At 34.6% G+C, this 25,464-nt stretch overlaps 1 protein-coding gene across 1 annotated transcript; it reads right to left on the reverse strand.

The window, feature by feature from the left end:
• Window positions 1-520: 520 nt before the first annotated feature.
• Window positions 521-24,977, reverse strand: LOC149615946 (uncharacterized). Its single transcript, XM_089857491.1, has 29 exons — window positions 24,092-24,977; window positions 22,821-23,080; window positions 21,618-21,998; window positions 20,894-21,008; window positions 20,744-20,775; window positions 20,601-20,661; window positions 20,394-20,524; window positions 18,658-18,912; window positions 16,122-16,289; window positions 12,210-12,493; window positions 11,020-11,194; window positions 10,410-10,577; window positions 8,978-9,658; window positions 8,034-8,188; window positions 7,707-7,951; window positions 6,782-6,901; window positions 6,388-6,697; window positions 5,926-6,316; window positions 5,656-5,853; window positions 5,401-5,567; window positions 4,918-5,038; window positions 4,569-4,861; window positions 4,388-4,495; window positions 3,266-3,514; window positions 2,976-3,077; window positions 2,533-2,572; window positions 2,366-2,428; window positions 2,144-2,284; window positions 521-1,151 (listed from the first exon to the last, which is right to left on the reverse strand). The coding sequence occupies exons 1-28, from the start codon at window positions 24,852-24,854 to the stop codon at window positions 2,189-2,191; spliced, it is 6,132 nt and encodes a 2,043-aa protein (XP_089713617.1). The 5' UTR covers window positions 24,855-24,977; the 3' UTR covers window positions 521-1,151; window positions 2,144-2,188.
• Between the last annotated feature and the right edge of the window lie 487 nt (window positions 24,978-25,464).

The following is a 25,464-nucleotide window of genomic DNA, read 5'->3' on the forward strand; positions in this document are numbered from 1 at the left end:
TAGCAGACGAATACTAGCAGACAGGAGAAAATCGATATCCCAGCATGCCTTTCGAATCTTTGCTGCCACGCTATTGGTTGGAAAATATCATACTTATTTTGAATTATAGGCGGCGCGACCGAGGCGTTTTCTCTTTTCTGTGTCTACGTTTGAAAGTCCCACTGTATTCTACACTACGGATGCTAGCGTCTCTAACTCCTTTCGTTATTTACCCCTGGTTGAACTGATATTACTCTATACGTTACGTTACGACGAGCAGACGACTGTAAATTGCAAACGGAGGCGGAAATAGCTAAGTCACGTGTGGAAAAGGAACTCTCTCTCCGGAGAATCCTGAGTGGTGGGTTTGAAATTTCGCCCATGCGCAGAGAAAACTTTCCCTCTCGCTCACAAACTGGGGAACTGAGGGGGGGGGTTTCAAGACCTCGACCTGGCCAGTAGAATCCTTATGAAACGTACGATAAGGGAATCCAATACAATTACAACACCAAACTACTTTAATAATTAAACAAGACACACATTCAATATCAATATTTTTTATTATTTCTCATAAAAAAATTCCATAATTAAACTTAATTTTTTATCTTTTCTTTTTTTTTAAATGGGCATATTTATAAATGTACGAATAAAGATAAATCTTCACGAACGTCTCAGATAATTCATTTTTTTTTAAGTTAAAAACTACTGCAATCGTCTGCAACTTCAAGCTCGATTCGGGAAGGCTTTCGATATGTCCGCAAAAAAACCTACGACTCGACGATAATATGAACTAAATTTTTTTCTAAATCGCGATAATTTGTACATATTCACAGATAGATGAAATCTTGATACATAGTTCAGTCAAAGGGGGTATATTAGAATTGTTTCACCAATTCCGTTAAATAATATTAATAATAAAAAAATAAACATGTTCGACTAACTCAACGATGATCACTCTGCTGGCTTACTTAAGATTCTCAATTATCGTAGCGTTGCGATGAATTTCAACGTTGAAAGGGGTTTAGGAAATGGTACGTGGAAAGGATGTTTTTTTAAAGACAACGCTACTAATTGATACTTACTTTTGTCATGGGGTCTATGATAAGTAAGGCTGTTTGATATTAATCATGGCTTGTCAAGGAAACGTAACTGGAACCCCTACGTTATAGCATCTAAATAAGAATGGGAATTGTACGAAGGGTTCGTACAATTTTTAAAAATATATACCGGAATAAGAACTGAACATTTTCAATAAAGTCTAAATTAAACGTTGACCAAGCTTGAAGTTATTAAATAAAATCATAATTGGTCTTGTTGGAAAGTCCAATGTATATTCGATATTGTTCTACGTTCCATATTGTTGGAACTATAGGGGGGTGTTCGTCGGAACGAAAGGGGGTGTTCGTCGGAACGAAAGGGGGTGTTCGTCGGAACGAAAGGGGGTGTTCGTCGGAACGAAAGGGGGTGTTCGTCGGAACGAAAGGGGGTGTTCGTCGGAACGAAAGGGGGTGTTCGTCGGAACGAAAGGGTGTGTTCGTCGGAACGAAAGGGTGTGTTCGTCGGAACGAAAGGGTGTGTTCGTCGGAACGAAAGGGTGTGTTCGTTGGAACGAAAGGGTGTGTTCGTTGGAACAACAGGGGGTGTTCGTTGGAACAACAGGGGGTGTTCGTTGGAACAACAGGGGGTGTTCGTTGGAACAATAGGGGAATTCGTTTTAACTATAGGGAGATTCGTGGGATCCGCTCTGAGATATCATTGGACTTTCCACTTTGCAGATTGACAATAGCCATTGTTACACCCTTATTCATAAGCAGTTTGTACTATAAAAAAACCTTAAGTGGATTAAGATTTAACATTAAAACATCAATGTGAGGAACTTTCTACTTTTGAACCGGAGTGTAACAAGCATTTCCATTCATTTTAATTTCAATAAACAATGATATAAAAACTTTTGCAAAGAAATTTAGCAATATATATAACGGGAAATGCAATTGTAAGTAAGTCTCTAGTAAGTGTCTTAAGAAATTCTAGATAGATCTAGTTTCCCTACATTAATATTAAAAATAACCCATTATGCAATACAATCTATCATGCAAAATGAAATTCCTCAACATGATTTACATTTTCCGTTAAATCTAAAATCCCAATTAAAAAATTTGCCTACCTCGACAACGGACAACAATAAAGAAATGGGGTGTCTTTAAACTCGTCATGACGGTAACGACAGTTTAAGTCCAACGTGAAACCTCTCAAGGGCTGCATCAATGTGACTCTGATGGCACTGGGACTTCTCATATTCAATATACTAGAAGTAAACACGTAGTCGAACTAAGCCAAGTTAACGTGGGGCCAAATACCATTCAAATATCGTAGGACAGTAACTTACGCGTTGCCAAAGTTCAACAGACATGGGGAATAACCCTAAAGCTTTACTGTACAGTCTATGAACCTAAAAGTAAATTTTTGACAGCGTGGGCTTGGGTAACTAAAGACCTGGGCCCTGATTGGCCGAGAATATTTTTATTTAATTTTTTTTTCGTTTGTTTAAAGTACCTCTTGGTCAGTTGAGTACTCCGACGCCATAGTGGTGTAGCTGGCCAATTATACACAGGGAGTTGTTAGGTTACGAGAAAAATTAACAGAGGAACATGAAGATTAAGTTAAATACTATAATCTAAATGCTAAAAGTGTTCTTCAGCAAGAACATTTCACTTTCAGCGACAACAGATAGCTCTATATCAAAATCTCTGAAAATACCCCACTCCGACATTTTGAGGGAAAAGCGGAGTCGCCAACCTTAAGCCACACCCCCTATCCTCACCCTATACCTAATTGGTTCCCTTAAATTTTAGTTTAACGATGTTATTAAAGCAATGTTAGGAATAAAGCCAACTTAATTATAGCCAAAGTATTTTACCAACCCTGTTGCTAACGTAACGAAACAACCGAAACCCCCCAAAATACGCGACAAATGAATAAATAAACAATCAACTCACATAATCCATAGTTCAGGAGCGCCTGACGTCACCTCCAAAAAACTGGACAACAAATTGAAACACCTCGAAGTCTCACCAAGTTTGGTAAGACACGATACTAGCCTGAGAAGACAAAGTTAACCAAAACTTTAAAAAACATCACACATGTTCACATTGAAAAAACATTACCAGTACATTCGGAGAAATAAATAAATAAATAAATTAATACATAAATAATAATTAAATTATTCACTGTATCAAGTGTATGAATTAAAAATATTAATTAAAGAGTAAAAAATAAATTATACAACCTTTTCATAAGTTGCAGATTATTTGGAGCAGCGGTAAGGAACTCTTGTAAAATTTCCACTTGCGTTGTTAATGCTTCACATTTTTGGCAGAGTTTATCAATAAGGCAGTTATGAAACGCGTAATCGTTGTAGGATACCGAATTGTCGCTTTCAAGTTCAATTAAAGCGGGAAGTGTTTGGAAGCAACGGTGAATGAGTTTCTTTGGCTCATTAATGTTCGATGAGTAGGCAAGAGCCATTTGGAAGTAACTGAAAATTAATTTAATTTCTTTTCCAAATGAAATAAGGGTCATTTGTCAACCAGGGCTCATACAACTTTCGGAAAACCGATTTCCTGAGTTTTTCAGGTTTTTTTTTTCCATATATGGAGTATCCTATGGAGGGAATGTTAACGGACATTTTGCTTAATTACTCGGCCACTGTTCGATGTAACCTCGAGTATTTACTACCGTTGGAATGGGGACAGATAGGACTATAACATACTTAAAGGACATCCCCATATCTCCAATAGAACCAGAGTTATAAGCCTCCAAAGTTCCTTATTATGTACATAAGCCCATGTTAATCCCATGGAGGGAATGTTAACGAACATTTTGCTTAATTACTCGGGACACTGTTTGCTGTAACCCCGAGTATTTACTACCGTTCGAAAGGGGACAAATGGGACTATAACATACTCAAAGGGCATCCCCGTATCTCTAATAGAACCAGAGTTATGAGCCTCCAAAGTTGCGTATTACGTAATTAAGCCCATGTTAATCCTACGAAGGGAATGTTAACGAACATTTTGCTTAATTACTCGGCTACTGTTTGCTGTAACCCTAAGTATTAACTACCGTTGAAAAGAGGACAAATAGGACTATAACATACTCGAAGGACATCCCCGTATCTCTAATAGAACCCGAGTTATAAGCCTCCAAAGTTGCATAAAATGTAATTAAGCCCATGTTAATAACAACGGGAGTGGTTTTCTATAGTTGAAGCAACACCTTCAGAGCAAACTTACTCAAACCTCACAAATTTCCCTGATCTTTATTAAAAATTCCCCGAGTTTTTTTGTCAACTATGTCCATGAGTTTTCCACGAGTTTGTATGAACCCTAGTCAACGTAAAATTACGTACTGTTCCCAAACATATTTCTTGCTGTCAACCGTTTTAACGGTTAACAAAGCACTTTCACACGCCTCTTTAATTTCGGAATACGGCCGCGATTGACTTTGCAATATTGTTCTGCAAAAATGTTCGTTACATTTTTGTCTTGCAAAAATTTTGCAAGTGTGAGAAAAGTTAATCTTCAACATACACGTAACAAATCCATAGATAACCCTTATCCTCGTCACTAAAATTCAAGCCTGGTTTTCGTTTAAAGCTAACGATAGGTGTTGAATCATCTTTAGGAAAATGATTCAACAATACTTGAAATATGAATCTGCAGTCGAAATTTTCGATAGAATCATCTAGAACGAGGTAATTTCTAAGAGAATTTTTCAGTAACAATAACGCTTCACTTTGTCGTTGAGTTTGTAAGTAAAAAGTGGCAGTAGTTTCAAATAATCTCGTGGATTTTGGCAAATGAGATAAACCAGTTTTCAACGCCTAACATGTAATCAATATGATCAACGTTGTAAGTGAATTTTAGCTGCAAAACATACATTTTCGGCTTCCACAAACAATCCCATCATACTATAACAATTTGACAAAACAATCCACATTTTTTCGAGTTTGGGAAACTTATCAAGAACTTTGGTTAGTTCGGAAATTGCATCTCTTTCTCTGTGAAAAATTTTATGAAATGATATGTATCTTCGAATGTAACTAAGCAGGGTTCGGTCGAAATTTTTATATTGAAAATCCCTGGCTTTTCCAACGGCTTATCCCTGAGGAAATTTGACAATATCCTTGATAATTTTAAGGACGTGTTTACCAGAGCACACTTCACAATAACACCTGGCCTATATTTAGAATTGCTCGAAGCAATCATGGTTTGATATACCAAACAAAATCCCTGACATATCCCTGACGTTTTAGGACAGAACTTTTAAATCCCTGATTTTACCCAAATCCCTGCCTAATCCAGGTTTTCTATAAAGGTTCCGTACAAACCCTGCTGATAAAGAATAACAGTAAAAACATACTTCTTAAGCATTACTTGTAGCCTAGACAAATTGCTATACAAAATAATACAATCATTGTACGTCTCTTCGGACTCGCCTACAACGCAATTCTCAATGGCACATTTAAGTAACGATAAAGATTCGTTCTTAATTTTGTCATCGTTTGGCCAACAAATTAAAAATGGTTCCTGTTGAAGGGAAGTTAATAAAAATACTAACAGGTAACTCTACATGATGAAGCATAAAGATTTGTTTGTGTCTCCATTACACATATACCTTGAGAACAAAACGTCCAAGATACGTTGTTCCTTGCTCTAACAGTAATGGTGGTAGACATCCGAACAGTTTAAAATAGACGTAAACTAACCACAACAAAACTTTATCACGAGTTGTCAAATGACTTAGGAATGGCTTAAATAAGATATCACTAAATTTATCTCTTTCCTCCGATGAATCAATTTGATTTAACGCAATCTAAACATTTCATTCAAAAATATTGAACCAAGTATCATCTACACTGGAAAAACGATCTTCAAGAACACTAACTTTCAAAATATGAAGAGCTTTATCAGAATTCTTCGCCAACAATTGCAATTGCACGAGGTTGAATAAAATCTCTAACAACTGATGAGATTTAGCAGATGAAACGCTGATATCTTCGGAGGATGATGATGACACCATCAAATGATTAAAAATATCGATGCAAATTTTGCTTTTCGATTCGAACGATGTGCTAATTTCTAAATATCGATATCTAATGCTGTAGGAATCAACATAGTCTAAAGCTTGCTCGAACATCGATTCGATATCGTCCGCACTATCGGGATGAAGTGAATAGAGCTTTAAGTAGTATTGCCATAAACGTTCATCTTCTTGGTTAGCTTCTAACGCTCTAGACATTGTGTCTAACGCTTTGTTCAAACGATTATTGTTATTCCTACGATAAATTGAAGCATCGATAATTTTGTACGTAATGAATATATATTTGAAAAGGCCTCAGGAACATACTCTTTAGTTTGGCTCATGTGACACTTGGCCAATTTCAACCACACATCAACGTTATTAGGTTCCGAATGAACCAATTTTTCCAAAGACTCGATATTATTATCATTTTTGTCAACTTCAAAATATCTCTTTTCAACATCATGGTTTTGAACGTTAGTTGCCTCATCTATGTCTCTCCAAAAATGGTTCTGCTTCTCCAGAGCCAGATTTTTACCATCAAGTATCATAGGGGTCATAACATTATTTTTGACTTTGTTGAAGTAAGTTGGTATAAATTTTCTAGCAAGAACTTTCGACGCAAAGTATGGTGCTTCTGCAAGTTGAAAGCAGTCAGGTTCGATATCTGGTTAGGTTGGGTTGGGGTGGGGTCATGGTGGTGCAGAAAAAACTTATATACCTAGTTTTAGTTTCTGTGAAATTTCACACAGAACAGCTGTGTACAATTGCTTTAGTTTTGTCATTTGGTTATTGCCACTGACTTTTAGCGGCGTTTTCTTAATCTTCTTGCAAAATTGGGCTAACGGGAGATAATAAGTTAAAATACACGTAGCAGGGAGCCCAGCCAAAAATTTAAATTCCTAATAGGAATTATAGGATTTTATAGGAGGAGAAAATCATGTGTTTTTATAGGAAAATATAGGAATAAAAATGCATGCTCATATATAACACTATTTTAGTTTAAACTATGTAGAAAAATCTAAATAATAAAAAAAAAATAACAAATTGGATTTTACTTTGAAAATTAAGAGGAACTTAATTAAATGATATAATATAATCAAAAAGCGATATCTAGTCTACTAGGGAGAAGGTATAAGATGCCCAAGTATTCGCGCGGGCCATAGTCCCAGTCCCCCTTTCAAAATACAAGGGGGGACGTAAAGGAAGCCGGGCTATTTCGCCTCTCTTCAGTCAGAAAATGAGTCAAGAACCAATGAGATGCTGGTTGTAATTTAGAGGCGGCGGGGATTAACTCCGGACCTATGTTACGTTTGGACTGGAGATAAAGCTGCAAATGTGGTGGCGAATTTATACCTTCTCCCTAGTAAACTAGATATCGCTTCTTGCTATAATTAAAAAATCCTGAGCAAACTCCGCAATTTCGGTCAAATCTAGTCAAATGTGATCTCTATTTTAAAAGAGACAACTAAATTTGATGCTAAACTATTAACTACAAAAATTTAATTGCACTATGTCAAAAATATAGGATATTATAGGACCTTCCACGAAATTATAGGACAGGTTCAAATATATAGGATTGTATAGGAATTACAGTACCGTTGGGCTCCCTGTATGCAGAAATCAAATTTCACACTTATCCTTACCAATTTTAGCTTGAGTAACAGACGGTGAATCATTTTTCCTTACACCAGCTAATTCAGGGCAGTACGAAACAATATCGACGAGTAATTCAATTTGCCATATTTTGTGTTCGTTAGTAATATGTTGATATTGGCACCCTTCATCATTGCATTTGCCGGATGTATCGTATTTGCAAATATATTCACGTGGATTAATTTTACTATAAAATCTGTTTGAGTATCCTTCAATTTGGCAATGAGGGCTTAATCTGCGAGTAATTTTATGGTTTTTTCATTTAATTTACGATACTAATTAACTAATTACTTAAATGATCAATTAAAATAGAATACCGATAAGATCTGAGATGATATAAACAACTTTCGTAAGGAAAATCCATAGAAGTTTTAACACTTTCAATTTCACTTTCATTAGAAGTAAAATCAGTCGAACTTTTTATGATTTCGTTTTCGATTGGGACTTCGTTAGTTTCAGTTTCAGTTACTTTCTATAATATTACAGTTACTAAGACAGGCCCGAAACTAATATAATTAAAGTTAAAAGTTCAGGTAACATAACATTATACCTTAAAGTGATTAATTACCTTTTTCTAAATATAAAAGTAATTAAATATTAAAATTAATCAAAAAAATGAATTATCTCTTATTACAATATGGTAATTAGTACATTTAATTAGTCTTAAAAACAATCAAGGACTACTGCCTAGCCATTCCCCCGCCATTGGTTTGGTGCATGGCGTCTGCTACCCAGAACCTCTTAACCCTACGGGATTGGTTGAATTCTCATAGGCTGAGAGAGGTTAGGGTAAGGTAGGTTCTGGCTAGCAGACGCCACTAGCAGTTGTCCTTGACTATTTTTAAGACTAATTAAATGTACTAATTATCATATTGCAATAAGAGATAATTCATTTTATTGATTAATTTTAATATTTAATTCCATTTATATTAAGAAAAAGGCCGTTCTTTTAAGGCATAATCAAGAAGTGATATCTAATTTACTAGGGAGAAGGTATAAATTAGCCATATTTCCAGCTTTATCTCCAGGCCAAAAGCAGGTCCGGAGTTAATCCCCGCCTCTAAATTACAACCAGCATCTCATTGGTTCTTAAAAACTCACGTCAGCGCGACGCGAACGACGAAAATTACAGTCATATTTTCCGACTATGGAGCGCGAATACTTAGGCATCTTATACCTTCTCCCTAATAAACTAGATATCACTTCTTGGTGGTATAATGTCATGATACCTAAACTTTTACTTTAATTTAAACGTATTTACCTTTCTTTTGACATTTTTCGATCTCAATGTAATATCATTCAAATTACTACAGCTTCTTTTACGCTTTCTTCGTAATTTTGAGAAATCGAATGTGGCATTCTTTTGATTTCGTTTATTACTACCAGCGATCTCAGTGCCGTGTTTTTGCAACATTTCAGGTGTTAATGGCTCAATTAAGACAACTGGACTCATTTTAGGATCAACATTTGGCACAACTGAAGCTATGGGTTGTTGTGGTTGTGGTTTTTTATATGAACTATGACCGAGTATTGGTAAATCAACTGGAACTGTGTTGGGTGGTAATTTCGTAATTGCGGTAACGTTTTGCGATGAGTCTGAGTCTGTCGAAGTACTTAATAAAATTTGACTAGTAGATGGTAGTGGTGGTTCATTTTGTGTCGATGTAGGTGGCGGTGAAGGTTGAAAGGTTATTTTCTTTATGGCGTTCGAATTGGTTGCAACAACAGTAGTAGCAACAACTTTAGGTTTATTAATTTGAACAGTATTATGGACGGGTGACAAAACGGGTGTATGTTTCGGTTTAATCCCCAAAGATTTTGATTTAATCTCTTCCAATCTTTGCGCCACTTCCCGTTCCAACTTTTGTAATCGTTCGCGTTCAGTTACAAAATCTGTTTGCGTTCTTTTAACGACATTTGTCGTCACACTCTTTTTCAAATTCTACATAGAATTTCGGAATTATTTTCGTAAGGGACACGGGCCTTCGATAAATCAGGGGTATTAGATGTTTAAAGAGGGATGAGTAGCCCAGTCTTACGCGACTTTGGCAGAGAGATATTTAATTTTAACGGGAGTCTAAAACGCGCCATCTGGATTTTCCCCTTTAAAGGAGAACAAATTGAAGCCGTATTTTTTATTATATTTAGCTAAGGATGATGGGAGGATAGGGAATTTGATAGAAATAGAATAGGTACGGTGGGACGCAAAAATGCGTGACGAATACTCGGAATAAACGGCAGGTGGTCTACGTCAGACTTAGGCCATATTTTCGAGTATAGAGTGGTACTCAGAGGGGAGGAGCTACGGGAAACTGACGGCAATATTAATGTACCCTAGATTGTATCGCCTGATCTGACGACCTCCAATAAGATCACCAAAACCGAGGTAAGAGATAGGAGGGTGTGACGTCACGAGGGGAAGTTCGTAGCAGCATACTATTTTGAGTATTCCTCCCCCATTTTTAGCGGCCCACCGGACCTAACCCGTTAAACAGTTAGAACACCTATTTCTCTCAAGACTTCGCAACCTCCCTCATCAACCTAGATTTGGTCTTGAATGGTACTAAAACTAGAAATCCGGTAGACGGTGAAAATACTGCGCATGACACGCCGATAACGAACGCTTCCACAATTTCCCTCTCCCAATCCCTCTTAAAACATCTAGTATCCCTGCCTAAATCGTCTCGACTTACCGTATTATTACTAAAGCTAGCAGATTTTCGTCTAAAATTGATTTTACCAACTGTGGATGGTACCACGTAACTGGGACCTTTTATATCCTTGCCAATTGTCATGCATTCTTTTTCTAAAACTGTTATCGACGATTTGCGATTCAAAACTGATTTTTGTATACCAGTAACCTTAAAATTCACGTTTTTGAATTGAAATTTTTTGTCGCAAATACGTAGAAGCAGAAGTAAGATAAGGGACTAGAAGTATTGAGTTAACTAAATTCTTCACTTGGCGAAAGTGAATATTCTTGATAACACAAGAACGGTTGGCCCTCTGGTAGCGGTTTCTGAATTTTCCCTCCAAAACGTGAGACGCTCGTGGCGGTAGACGGCCCAACTAGATTCAAGCACCCGCGTCCGTGATCCGCGGCTTTAGGTTGAGGGGAAGGGGGTAGGAAATGTTTTTGGAACTCGACCAATTTTTTTATCTCTAGTTTTAGCGCGATGGAAGCGGCATAAAAATCCCCAAATTTGTTCACTAATGCCAGGATCTATTAGTACCAATGCTAGAGCAATTTACTTTCAGTCCCTTATCTTACTTCTGGTAGAAGTTATGCAATAAAATATCTACCAGCCCCTGTAGGTCTTGCAACGACTTTTTAGTCGTTGAGAGATTCTGTTCAGCGGCAGCTAACTGCAGTTTTAGTTGCTTAACCTGAAGTTCTTCAGATTTAACCTGATGGTTCTTTCTCAAGAGAACCTGATTTAGAACAGTAACTCTATGCCCTTCCGAAGTCAATGTGGCACTGAAAATCAAAATTTGACGCGCGAATTTTGTTTCAAATCTATGATTGTCATGTTACACAAGCCACTTAACCACGTTGTTCATTTTGATATTTAAATTTCAGGAATGTTAATTCAATAACGTAACAATTTTGTTGTCAAGAGTTACACTTAACGACCGTTGAATACTTAATTCTTACTTAATTTTAATTACTAAACTATAAAATATGTTTAACAATAACCACCCTGCATACTATAATTTGACATTTAAATGTAAATTCAAAACCATACTTCAATAATGCAACCATTTTGTTGACAAGATAATCACACTTTAAGATCGTTGAATAATTAATTAATTCTTACTAATTACTTAATTTTAACTATTAAACTATAAAAAATATGCTTAACAATAACCACCATGCAAACTTTCATGCTAAATTTCAGTACCCCTTCAGGGTTCATACAACTTTTGGAAAACCGATTTCCCTGAGTCTTTCAGGCTTTTTCCCCCATATAAAGGGAGTGGTTTTCTTTATAGTTGAAGGCAACCCCTTCAGAGCAAACTTACTCAAACCCGAGGGGTCCGACATTTACACGAAATCCCGCACGCTTCTCGCGAAATCTTTCACACAAAATTAAAGAGGCAATTCCGAAATCGTGGGCGAAATCGCCAAATCAAAGAAGAAATCACGAAAACGTTGGCAAAATCGCGAAACCAAAGAAAAAATTACGGAATATTTGGCTAAATCACGAAATCTCTGGCAAAATCGCGAAATCAAAGAAGAAATCACGGAATCTTTGCAGAATCACGAAATATTTACCAAAATCACGAAATCTTAGGCAAAAACGCGAAATCACTTTTGGGAATGTCGGACCGCTGGCTCAAACCTCACAAACTACCCTGACTTACCTGAATTTCACTAAAAATTCTAAACTTCCCCGAGGTTTTTCGTCAACTACTTGTTTCCCTGAGTTTTATCGGCCAAGTTTGTATGAACCCTGCCCTTCAAGCTAAAAGTAAAGAATATCGTGACTTACCGTTCCTTGCGCAGTTTTTCTTCGCACAACGAAAGTCTAGCTTGTTTCTCCTTCATCTCAGCAGCGGCAGCAGCAGCAGCCTCTTCCTCTCTCTGTTTCTTCAACTGATTATCAATCTCCGACGCCATATTTTTCTTAATAATATCACTCGGGTTGGCAAGTTTAACCTTGTTCTTAGTCGAAGCTAAGTCTCTTCGATTCAACTCCTCTTTTAGTTTACGATATTCATTTTGTTGGGCTTTGGACAGTTGAGGTACAGGGGTTTGTAATGGAGCTTCGGGAAGCTGCAGTTTCAAGAAAATGAGATGGGAATCAGTTTTTCAGTAACGCGATCTATTCGACTAAATTTGTTTGATTAAAAGCTGAAACAAGAAGCGATATGTAGTTTACTAGGGAGAAGGTATAAATTCGCGCCACATTTCTAGCTTTATCTCCAGTCCAAACGTAACGTAGGTCCGGAGTTAATCCATCCCCGCCTCTAAATTACAACCAGCATCTCATTGGTTCTTGAAAACTCACGTCAGGGCGACGCGAATGACGAAAATTACAGTCATATTTTCCGACTGAGGAGATGAGCGAAATAGCCCGGTGGCCTCGTTTGACCTCCCCCCTTGTATTTTGAAATGGGGACTGAAGGACTATGGCGCGCGAATACTTAGGCATCTTATACCTTCTCCCTAGTAAACTAGATATCACTTCATGGTTGAAATAAGTGCTATAACTACAAATATTACATTGTTTAACTACTACTAAGTAAACCCGAGGTTTATTTAAACAGGCGCTGAGTACTGACTGTATGATCTCGTTACTAGCAACAACATAACCAATAACACGCCTACAAGTATCCAGTGGATGACTTTTTTGTTCGGAATTATAGGATTAAATAACTGGCAGCTTAACGGGACACTTTCAGAAATGTAGGATTTTTGGGGAGACTTTAAAAAAAGTGGGATTTCACGAAAACACTTCCAAAAATACGGGATTTCACGAAAACACTTCCAAAATACGGGATTTCACGAAAACACTTCCAAAACTACGGGATTTCACGAAACACTTTCAAAAACGTGGGATTTCACGAAACACTTTCAAAAACGTGGGATTTCACGAAACACTTTCAAAAATACGGGATTTCACGAAACACTTTCAAAAATACGGGATTTCACGAAACACTTCCAAAACTACGGGATTTCACGAAACACTTTCAAAAATACGGGATTTCACGAAACACTTTCAAAAATACGGGATTTCACGAAACACTTTCAAAAATACGGGATTTCACGAAACACTTTCAAAAATACGGGATTTCACGAAACACTTTCAAAAATACGGGATTTCACGAAACACTTTCAAAAATACGGGATTTCACGAAACACTTTCAAAAACACAGGATTTCACGAAACACTTTCAAAAACGTGAGATTTCACGAAACACTTTCAAAAACGTGAGATTTCACGAAACACTTTCAAAAACGTGGGATTTCACGAAACACTTCCAAAACTACGGGATTTCACAAAACACTTCCAAAACTACGGGATTTCACGAAACACTTTCAAAAATACGGGATTTCACGAAACACTTTCAAAAACACGGGATTTCACGAAACACTTTCTAAAACGTGGGATTTCATGAAACACTTTCAAAAACGTGGGATTTCACGAAACACTTTCTAAAACGTGGGATTTCATGAAACACTTTCAAAAACGTGGGATTTCATGAAACACTTTCAAAAACGTGAGATTTCACGAAACACTTTCAAAAACGTGGGATTTCACGAAACACTTCCAAAACTACGGGATTTCACGAAACACTTTCAAAAATACGGGATTTCACGAAACACTTTCAAAAATACGGGATTTCACGAAACACTTTCAAAAATACGGGATTTCACGAAACACTTTCAAAAATACGGGATTTCACGAAACACTTTGAAAAACACGGGATTTCACGAAACACTTTGAAAAACACGGGATTTCACGAAACACTTTCTAAAACGTGGGATTTCACGAAACACTTTCAAAAATACGGGATTTCACGAAACACTTTCAAAAATACGGGATTTCACGAAACACTTTCAAAAACACGGGATTTCACGAAACACTTTCTAAAACGTGGGATTTCACGAAACACTTTCAAAAATACGGGATTTCACGAAACACTTTCAAAAACACGGGATTTCACGAAACACTTTCTAAAACGTGGGATTTCACGAAACACTTTCAAAAACGTGGGATTTCATGAAACACTTCCAAAACTACGGGATTTCACGAAACACTTTCAAAAATACGGGATTTCACGAAACACTTTCAAAAATACGGGATTTCACGAAACACTTTGAAAAACACGGGATTTCACGAAACACTTTGAAAAACACGGGATTTCACGAAACACTTTCTAAAACGTGGGATTTCACGAAACACTTTCAAAAATACGGGATTTCACGAAACACTTTCAAAAATACGGGATTTCACGAAACACTTTGAAAAACACGGGATTTCACGAAACACTTTGAAAAACACGGGATTTCACGAAACACTTTCTAAAACGTGGGATTTCACGAAACACTTTCAAAAATACGGGATTTCACGAAACACTTTCAAAAATACGGGATTTCACGAAACACTTTCAAAAACACGGGATTTCACGAAACACTTTCTAAAACGTGGGATTTCACGAAACACTTTCAAAAATACGGGATTTCACGAAACACTTTCAAAAACACGGGATTTCACGAAACACTTTCTAAAACGTGGGATTTCACGAAACACTTTCAAAAACGTGGGATTTCATGAAACACTTCCAAAACTACGGGATTTCACGAAACACTTTCAAAAATACGGGATTTCACGAAACACTTTGAAAAACACGGGATTTCACGAAACACTTTGAAAAACACGGGATTTCACGAAACACTTTCTAAAACGTGGGATTTCACGAAACACTTTCAAAAATACGGGATTTCACGAAACACTTTCAAAAATACGGGATTTCACGAAACACTTTCAAAAACACGGGATTTCACGAAACACTTTCTAAAACGTGGGATTTCACGAAACACTTTCAAAAATACGGGATTTCACGAAACACTTTCAAAAACACGGGATTTCACGAAACACTTTCTAAAACGTGGGATTTCACGAAACACTTTCAAAAACGTGGGATTTCATGAAACACTTCCAAAACTACGGGATTTCACGAAACACTTTCAAAAATACGGGATTTCACGAAACACTTTCAAAAACACGGGATTTCACGAAACACTTTCTAAAACGTGGGATTTCACGAAACACTTTCAAAAATACGGGATTTCACGAAACACTTTCAAAAACACGGGATTTCACGAAACACTTTCAAAAACACGGGATTTCACGAAACACTTTCTAAAACGTGGGATTTCACGAAACACTTTCAAAAATACGGGATTTCACGAAACACTTTCAAAAACACGGGATTTCACGAAACACTTTCTAAAACGTGGGATTTCACGAAACACTTTCAAAAACGTGGGATTTCATGAAACACTTCCAAAACTACGGGATTTCACGAAACACTTTCAAAAATACGGGATTTCACGAAACACTTTCAAAAACACGGGATTTCACGAAACACTTTCTAAAACGTGGGATTTCACGAAACACTTTCAAAAACGTGGGATTTCATGAAACACTTCCAACAATATAGGACAAAGCTTACACTATTAATTATAACTTTCAAAAATATATTATTTTATGAAACACTTTCAATAATGTAGAACAAAGCTTTGATGACTATTATTATTACTTTCAAAAATATAAATTTTCACGGGACATTTTCAAGAATATAGGATTTTAAGGGACACTTTCAAAAAAATAGGATTTTATGGGACACTTTCAAAAAAATAGGATTTTATAAGAACAAAAGCAACAAGACGCTTACCTGAGCGGGTAATTCAGTTTTTTCCTTAACTTCCTTCAAAAATGAGTCCAAAACTAAGAGAAAGCCATTCTTAACAGCGTCACTGTCATCTTGATCAGTTGTTTCTTCCTCAGACTCTTCTTCAGATGATGATGAATCGTCTTGTAAGTTAATGACAAGTTTTTGGCACTAAAAACACATTTAAATAATAAAATTTAAACTATCAGAGGGTAACAAGTGAAAGCAAACATTCTTTTCCCGTTAATAGAGGGATTTCAAGCTCTCCTAAACTCTTTATTAGCTATGTTATATAACCAAACCTAGCTTAGCCATACGGTTTTGTGTTAGTGTGTGTGTTAGTTAGTGACCGGCTACACGAAAAACGAGCGAGGATAGAAACCAATTAAGGCGAGATCCGCTACCATCTTGGAGCTCGTAATAATTAAGTAATTGTGAAAGAAAGTATATTTATATAACCAAACCTAGCTTAGCCATACGGTTTTGTGTTAGTGTGTGTGTTAGTTAGTGACCGGGTACACGAAAAACGAGCGAGGATAGAAACCAATTAAGGCAAAACCGCAACCATCTTGGAGCTCGTAATAATTAAGTAATTGTGAAAGAAAGTATATTTATATAACCAAACCTAGCTTAGCCATACGGTTTTGTGTTAGTGTGTGTGTTAGTTAGTGACCGGGTACACGAAAAACGAGCGAGGATAGAAACCAATTAAGGCAAAACCGCAACCATCTTGGAGCTCGTAATAATTAAGTAATTGTGAAAGAAAGTATATTTATATAACCAAACCTAGCTTAGCCATACGGTTTTGTGTTAGTGTGTGTGTTAGTTAGTGACCGGGTACACGAAAAACGAGCGAGGATAGAAACCAATTAAGGCAAAACCGCAACCATCTTGGAGCTCGTAATAATTAAGTAATTGTGAAAGAAAGTATATTTATATAACCAAACCTAGCTTAGCCATACGGTTTTGTGTTAGTGTGTGTGTTAGTTAGTGACCGGGTACACGAAAAACGAGCGAGGATAGAAACCAATTAAGGCAAAACCGCAACCATCTTGGAGCTCGTAATAATTAAGTAATTGTGAAAGAAAGTATATTTATATAACCAAACCTAGCTTAGCCATACGGTTTTGTGTTAGTGTGTGTGTTAGTTAGTGACCGGGTACACGAAAAACGAGCGAGGATAGAAACCAATTAAGGCAAAACCGCAACCATCTTGGAGCTCGTAATAATTAAGTAATTGTGAAAGAAAGTATATTTATATAACCAAACCTAGCTTAGCCATACGGTTTTGTGTTAGTGTGTGTGTTAGTTAGTGACCGGGTACACGAAAAACGAGCGAGAATAGAAACCAATTAAGGCAAAACCGCAACCATCTTGGAGCTCGTAAAAATTAAGTAATTGTGAAAGAAAGTATATTTATATAACCAAACCTAGCTTAGCCATACGGTTTTGTGTTAGTGTGTGTGTTAGTTAGTGACCGGGTACACGAAAAACGAGCGAGGATAGAAACCAATTAAGGCAAAACCGCAACCATCTTGGAGCTCGTAATAATTAAGTAATTGTGAAAGAAAGTATATTTATATAACCAAACCTACCTTAGCCATACGGTTTTGTGTTAGTGTGTGTGTTAGTTAGTGGCCGGGTACACGAAAACCAAGCGCGGATAGAAACGAATTAAGGCGAGATCCGCTACCATCTTGGAGCTCGTAATAATTAAGTAATTGTAAAAGAAAGTACATTAGCGCTATGGTATTTGTTAACAGTAGTTTCCCTGACTTCCGATAGAGCTAAAACAAAGTTTGTTGCGACCCGTGTTAAGAAAAGATCTGCTTCCAGCTCTTAGAAGTATTGGGAAAGAAACAACATTGGCATTGTCAAAGAAGTCAAAAGGTTATATTAGCAGCGTTCAGGTCTAATTTGATAGACAGCTGTATATATTTGAAATATTTTTTTTTAAAGACTGGTTTCATGGGTTGGCTGGGGGGGGGGGGAAAGGTAATTGGGAACACGGCCTGGTAGCTAGAATGAGATTCATTTTCAGGAAGAAAGGGTAATATGTATAAAGGCTGGGTCGCTGTTATTTTATTATAGTTGTCCTTGTAAACTTATCCTGACCCTAGAAGCCTATAATAGGTTTTTAACTACTTGTATGTGAAAGACATACTGTCTTTTATCATTGTGATCTCTTAGTGTGTATGTTTGTGGCTTGTGTGTACAGGTTGGATAGACGAAAATACATTTTTAGCTAGGTGTGGTAAGAACTCAGAGCAAAGCGCGGGTCACGAGGTTCCCCTACAAATTGACCTTCCTTCCTTACAAACTACAGTTGGAAAGAGAACTTGTAGGGGACCCACGTGACCCGCGCTTGGCTTTAATTAATGTACCCCAACCATTGCACCATATTAAATATTACCTTACTGAGCTAGAAAACATTAATACTGTACTACATAAGTGCACACGAAAGTAACACGCAATCCCCAACCCCAGACCACACGTAGACAATAGGGAAAATATATTTACGTGACTTGTTATAGCTTACCTTTTTGGCTAATGGTTGAACAACAATGAGATTGGCGTTGGGTTTAGGTTTAGGGGGAATATCCTTCCTATTGGTGGCAGTTTTGGATGGCACAATTATTCTTTGGGAGGTTTCCTCTAAAGGAGCTCTGTCTTTTGTACCAGGTATTTCAGGTACAGTTTCAGCTTCTTTGGCCGTAGATGAACTCTCATTTTGGACAACCTCTGGAAGATTCTCTTTTTGAACTAAATCTAATGAAGTCTCAACACTGGAATCCTGCAACAAAAAATTAAAAGAATATTAAATTATATATAAATATAAATAATTATTAAAATGAAAAAATTAAAGATTATTAATTTGAAAATTATAAAATTAAATATTATTAATTAGAAAAATGATAAATTTAAAGATGATTAAGTAGGAAAATGATAAAATTAAAGATGATTAATTAGGAAAATGACGAAATTAAAGATGATTAATTAGGAAAATGATAAAATTAAAGATGATTAATTAGGAAAATGATGAAATTAAAGATTATTAATTAGGAAAATGATGAAATTAAAGATTATTAATTAGGAAAATGATGAAATTAAAGATTATTAATTAGGAAAATGATGAAATTAAAGATTATTAATTAGGAAAATGATGAAATTAAAGATTATTAATTAGGAAAATGATGAAATTAAAGATTATTAATTAGGAAAATGATAAAATTAAAGATGATTAATTAGGAAAATGATGAAATTAAAGATTATTAATTAGGAAAATGATGAAATTAAAGATTATTAATTAGGAAAATGATGAAATTAAAGATTATTAATTAGGAAAATGATGAAATTAAAGATTATTAATTAGGAAAATGATGAAATTAAAGATTATTAATTAGGAAAATGATGAAATTAAAGATTATTAATTAGGAAAATGATGAAATTAAAGATTATTAATTAGGAAAATGATGAAATTAAAGATTATTAATTAGGAAAATGATGAAATTAAAGATTATTAATTAGGAAAATGATAAAATTAAAGATTGTTAATTAGGAAAATGATGAAATTAAAGATTATTAATTAGGAAAATGATAAAATTAAAGATGATTAATTATTAAATTGATAAAACAATTAAAATAAAAGATGATTAATAATTAAATTGATAAAAAATTAAAAATTAAAGATTATTAATAATTAAATTGATAAAACAATTAAAATTAAAGATTATTAATAATTAAATTGATAAAACAATTTAAGATTATTAATAATTAAATTGATAAAACAATTTAAGATTATTAATAATTAAATTGATAAAACAATTTAAGATTATTAATAATTAAATTGATAAAACAATTTAAGATTATTAATTATATAAAAATAATTAAAATTAGAAATTATTAATTAGGAAAATTAAATATTAATTATATTATTAATGATGAAAATGATAAAATTAAATATTAAAATGATAAAATTAAATATTAAAATGATAAAATTAAATATTAAAATGATAAAATTAAATATTAAAATGATAAAATTAAATATTAAAATGATAAAATTAAATATTAAAATGATAAAATTAAAGATAATTAATGATGAAAATGATAAAATTAATCATTATGAACTATAAAAATGATCTGAAATTAAAGATTATTAATTCTGAAAATGACAAAATTAAAGACTAACTATAAAAATAAAAAAATTAAACATTATAAATTATAAAATTACCAAAATCAAATATTATTACTAAAATAATTAAATTGAAGCCTTACTTGCACTTTGACAGTCTTCTTAGACTCCAAGCCCTTCAAAAGTTGTTGTCTGAGTCTCTCAAGATCTTCCTCATCCTTTTCACTCTCATTATCTTCCGTGTCCATCTCCATTTCAGACAAATCAGTCATTTCTGAAAGAAATTAAGGACATTAATGATTATAAACACAACATATTTACTGAAAACAATTATATGATTAAAAACTTACGAGTATCAGGTACATCACTGCATAAATCCATATCAACAGGCTCATAATTATCAGATGGAGACTAAAATAAATGAAAAATCAACATTAAATATTTAATAAAAATTAAATTACAAAACTTAATTAACATTAAATTATAAGTTTACCTGATTAGAATTAGTTTGTAATGCAAGATGAGCTAAAAAATAAATGGGAAATAATTTTTACATCAATAATAATTAATACAAAAAATAAACAAAAATATTACAACAATTCCTAATTAAATGCTTAAATAATCAGTATTAAACCATAATTACCAGCAGCAAGGGCAGCTTTCTCTTCCTTTTCCCTATTTTCTTTGGCAACTTGTTGAGCACGGGACTCAAGGGCCTTTCTACGGAGCTCCATAATATCTTCATCATCATCTTTCTCCTAAATTAAGAAATCAATTTTTTTTAATTAATTTCTAAATTAATTTTTTAATTAATTTCTAAATTAATTTTTTAATTAATTTCTAAATTAATTGAGAAATTAATTTCTAAATTAATTGAAAAATTAATTTCTAAATTAATTGAAAAATTTATTTCTAAATTAATTGAAAAATTAATTTCTAAATTAATTGAAAAATTAATTTCTAAATTAATTGAAAAATTTATTTCTAAATTAATTGAAAAATTAATTTCTAAATTAATTGAAAAATTAATTTCTAAATTAATTGAAAAATTAATTTCTAAATTAATTGAAAAATTAATTTCTAAATTAATTAAAAAATTAATTTCTAAATTAATTTTTTTATTAATTTCTAAATTAATTTTTTTAATTAATTTCAAAATTAACATTTTTAATTAATTTCTAAATTAATTTTTTTTAATTAATTTTTTTAATTAATTTCTAAATTAATTTTTTTAATTAATTTCTAAATTAATTTTTTTAATTAATTTCTAAATTAATTTTTTAATTAATTTCTAAATTAATTTTTTAATTAATTTCTAAATTAATTTTTTAATTAATTAATTAAAAAAACTGTTAAAATTAAAGTACATTTTCAGTTTCTGGAATGTTTTCAACAGGCACTGGAAGTGGTTCTTCTAGTCTATTTGTTTTTGGAGAAGATTCCTTTGTAGGTTTTGGTTTATTTGTTTTTGGAGAAGATTCCTTTGTAGGTTTTGGTTTAATTGTTTTTGGAGAAGATTCCTTTGGGGGTTTCGGTTTAATTGTTTTTGGAGAAGATTCTTTTGAAGGTTTTGGTTTATTTGCTTTTGGAGAAGATTCCTTTGTAGGTTTTGGTTTATTTGCTTTTGGAGAAGATTCCTTTGTAGGTTTTGGTTTATTTGCTTTTGGAGAAGATTCCTTTGGAGGTTTAACTTCCTTGTTTGTGACAGTTGGAGTCTGACCCAATGATTTCGATTTACCTTTTGATTTCTAATAAAATTAGAAATTTTTCATTTAAAAATTTGTTATTTACTATTTAGCTTTTCTTTGATTTTAACATATCCCTGACTTATACTAAAAAGTAAAAACTATAATTTTGCCTGAATTTTACAAAAAATTATAAATTTCCTTGAGTTTTCCCCGAATTTTAGTAAAAAAACTATAATTTCCCCTGAATTTTACTAAAAACCATAATTTCCCCTGAATTTTACTAAAAACCATAATTTCCCCTGAATTTTACTAAAAACCATAATTTCCCCTGAATTTTACTAAAAACCATAATTTCCCCTGAATTTTACTAAAAACCATAATTTCCCCTGAATTTTACTAAAAACCATAAATTTCCCCTGAATTTTACTAAAAAACTATAAATTTCCCTGAATTTTACTAAAAACTACAAATTTCCCAGAATTTTACTAAAAACTACAAATTTCCCTAAATTTTACTAAAATACTATAAATTTCCCTAAATTTTACTAAAATACTATAATTTTCCCTGAATTTCACTAAAAAACCAATAATTTTCCCTGAATTTTACTAAAACGCATAATTTCCCTGAATTTTACTAAAAACCATAAATTTCCATGTATTTTACTAAAAAAAACTATAATTTACCCTGAATTTTACTAAAAAAAACTATGATTTACCCTGAGTGTTACTAAAAACTATAATTTCCCCTGAATTTCACTAAAAACCATAAATTTCCCAGAGTTTTCAGTTGACAAATTACAATTTACATCCCTGACATTTCCAGGCTTGTATGAACCCTGCTTGGTTCCTTTAATAATGTAATTAAAAACCTTAATTTAATTACCCTTGAACTAGATGGCGATTTAGTTTCAGGAACTGCTGCTCTTGGGCTTTTACTCTTCCTCCTATGCCTGCAATCTTTTTGATGGGGTTTATTACGTCCTTTTGCAGCAGCAGGAATGTTTTTCTGAAGTTGTTCTTTTTCCTCCGTTCTAAGATGACTAAGTTCTAACCTAATTCTTTTATATTGTTCCAACAAATCTTCGTAACTAGCATTCTTATCTACACTTTCGATAGAAACACGTGCTTGTGCTTGCTCTTTAGCTAATAATAATTAGTGTTAAAGACAATTAAATCCCTTAAAAGTTGTCACAATAATTAAACAAAGATGTTAATTTGCTTTCCTTAAAGGTATACGGACTAAATACCCCCAAGACAAAAGACCCCCGGTCATAATCCCCCATTTTTAAAAACGTACAAAATCCCCCCTCTCTCAAGACAAAATCCTTCGGTCATTTTCCCCCCCCCCCATCCAAGTTAAGAGTACAAAATCCCCCCACTATCAAGACAAAATCCCCCCACTCTGTAGACAAAATCCCCCTACTCTCTAGTCAAAATCCCCCTACGCTCTAGACAAAATTCCCCAGTCATAATCCCCGGTTAGGTTAGGTTATGTTAGGTTAGGTTTGGTTAGATTAGGTTAGGTTAGGTTGGGTTGGGTTCGGTTCGTAATATTTTGGAAATATTGTAACAATGGTACGCCTTTTCCAAAATATTATTTTTTACATTTATTTTCTTCCGAAGAACACAGTTTGGGGGGAATTTGTCCTGGGGCTGGGGGTATTTTGTCCTGGGGCTGGGGGTATTTTGTCCTGGGGCTGGGGGTATTTTGTCCTGGGGCTGGGGGAATTTTGTCCTGGGGCTGGGGGAATTTGTCCTGGGGCTGGGGGAATTTGTCCTGGGGCTGGGGGTATTTGTCCTGGGGCTGGGGGTATTTGTCCTGGGGCTGGGGGTATTTGTCCTGGGGCTGGGGGTATTTGTCCTGGGGCTGGGGGGAATTTGTCCTGGGGCTGGGGGGAATTTGTCCTGGGGCTGGGGGGAATTTGTCCTGGGGCTGGGGGGAATTTGTCCTGGGGCTGGGGGGAATTTGTCCTGGGGCTGGGGGGAATTTGTCCTGGGGCTGGGGGTATTTTGTCCTGGGGCTGGGGGTATTTTGTCTTCGGCATCGATTCGGGGGGAAATTGTCCGGGGGATTTTGTCTCCTACCTGAGGGATTATGTCCTTTTCTTCTCAAATGGGGGGATTATGTCCTACATTCTCTTTAAAAAAGGATACGTAGAGGTTTTCTCTTCGCTGTACCTTCCCTATAAACTACAGGTGGTTTATGACCACTCATTCGTCTAGGATAACGTGAATTAGTACTGCGAAATGGCGTAAACGAAAAAGACCGTCCTTTAGACGAAGGAGAGTTACTATTAAACACGGGTGCTGGTTTAGGCAATTTGGCAGGATTTTTTATACGAAATGAAGTAACTTTATTCTTTCTATCTAGTAATTGATTATGAGGCAACGATTGAACGTTTTCAAATCGTAAATCAACATCATTCATTGATGTATCGACATTTGGTGGCGTTACCGTTACCGTAGAAAATGCAACCAAATTATGTGTGATTAACGGTGGTGCTCTAACTAATGGTGGTATGTGCAATGGTAAAACGTTACGAATTACGCTAATATTATCACTGGGGGCGTTGTTATTTACTGTCAAATTTGGCCTAAAAATAGGCCCAGGTAATTGGGGTAATCCGATAAAATTTTCCAAACGTTCGTCTCTGTCCATAAATGGGAGTATGGGTATTAAACTAGAGTTTTTTTGCGGTACAAACAGATTGGCCAAATTTTCATCGTGATTGTGATTGCTATTACTAAAATTTATATCCAAATTACCCCCGGAATACATTAAATTAGTTCCAATTTGTGAAAGTTGTGCAACACCATCACCACCAACAACATCTGCCTGGCCAAGGCTTAACATTTGGGTTGGGCATTCCGAAGAATCTTCGTTTATTTCACCTTCTTCTAACTCTTGGGAACTCATTATTATAAATCCTAGTTTTATATTCTGATCATAACAATTAAAATTTCTATTTTATTCCCTAATTTACCTACTTTTATCATAACTTCATTATTCGCGACAGTGAATAACCTCCTTCCGCTTTCATAAAAGTGACTAAGTTGATGACGTAATATGAGGTGTTTGACCTTTGCGAAGCCTTGATATCTTATTGGCTGAATTTTGGCGCGCGATTATAAACTTTCAGATTCAACTTTTTCAAGCAAGGAAGCTAGGTTTTCGTCGCTTGTTAAATATTTTACAATTAACTCCAATTTAAAGTTAAATATGGAGGACAAATTTAAACCTATGATTTAAACCGTTAGAGAAGTATTTTCCAAAGGAAGATTGGGCCGAATTTGAAGATTTCCAAAAGACTCGCTATTTTAACATGGAAAGCAATTATGAAGAGATGTGTCGGCTTGGTATTAAACCGCTAAGCCTAATTCTCATTGCAATACATTAAGGGTTAATTTTATTAGGGTTAAATCCACCTCTTCCGGACTTTATGAAACTGAAAAAAAGAGAAACTCCGCCTCAATACGAACCAGAATCATCCAGCACGGACACATCTGATGAAGAATGGTCTTGGAGA

This window comes from Phalangium opilio, unplaced genomic scaffold (assembly GCF_054372755.1).
Source record: "Phalangium opilio isolate 3A_F unplaced genomic scaffold, DU_Popi_V2 ptg000217l_1, whole genome shotgun sequence".
Lineage (NCBI taxonomy): Eukaryota > Metazoa > Arthropoda > Arachnida > Opiliones > Phalangiidae > Phalangium > Phalangium opilio.

Excerpts from the sequence above, each read along its gene's own strand:
- LOC149615946 (XM_089857491.1), bottom strand. The coding sequence starts at position 24,854 with ATGAGTTCCCAAGAGTTAGAAGAAGGTGAAATAAACGAAGATTCTTCG. Across the intron at positions 10,578-11,019 it reads TGCAAGACCTACAGGGGCTG|GTTACTGGTATACAAAAATC; the intron begins GTAGATATTTTA and ends GTGAATTTTAAG. Across the intron at positions 7,952-8,033 it reads TATCATCTCAGATCTTATCG|ATTAAGCCCTCATTGCCAAA; the intron begins GTATTCTATTTT and ends AATTACTCGCAG.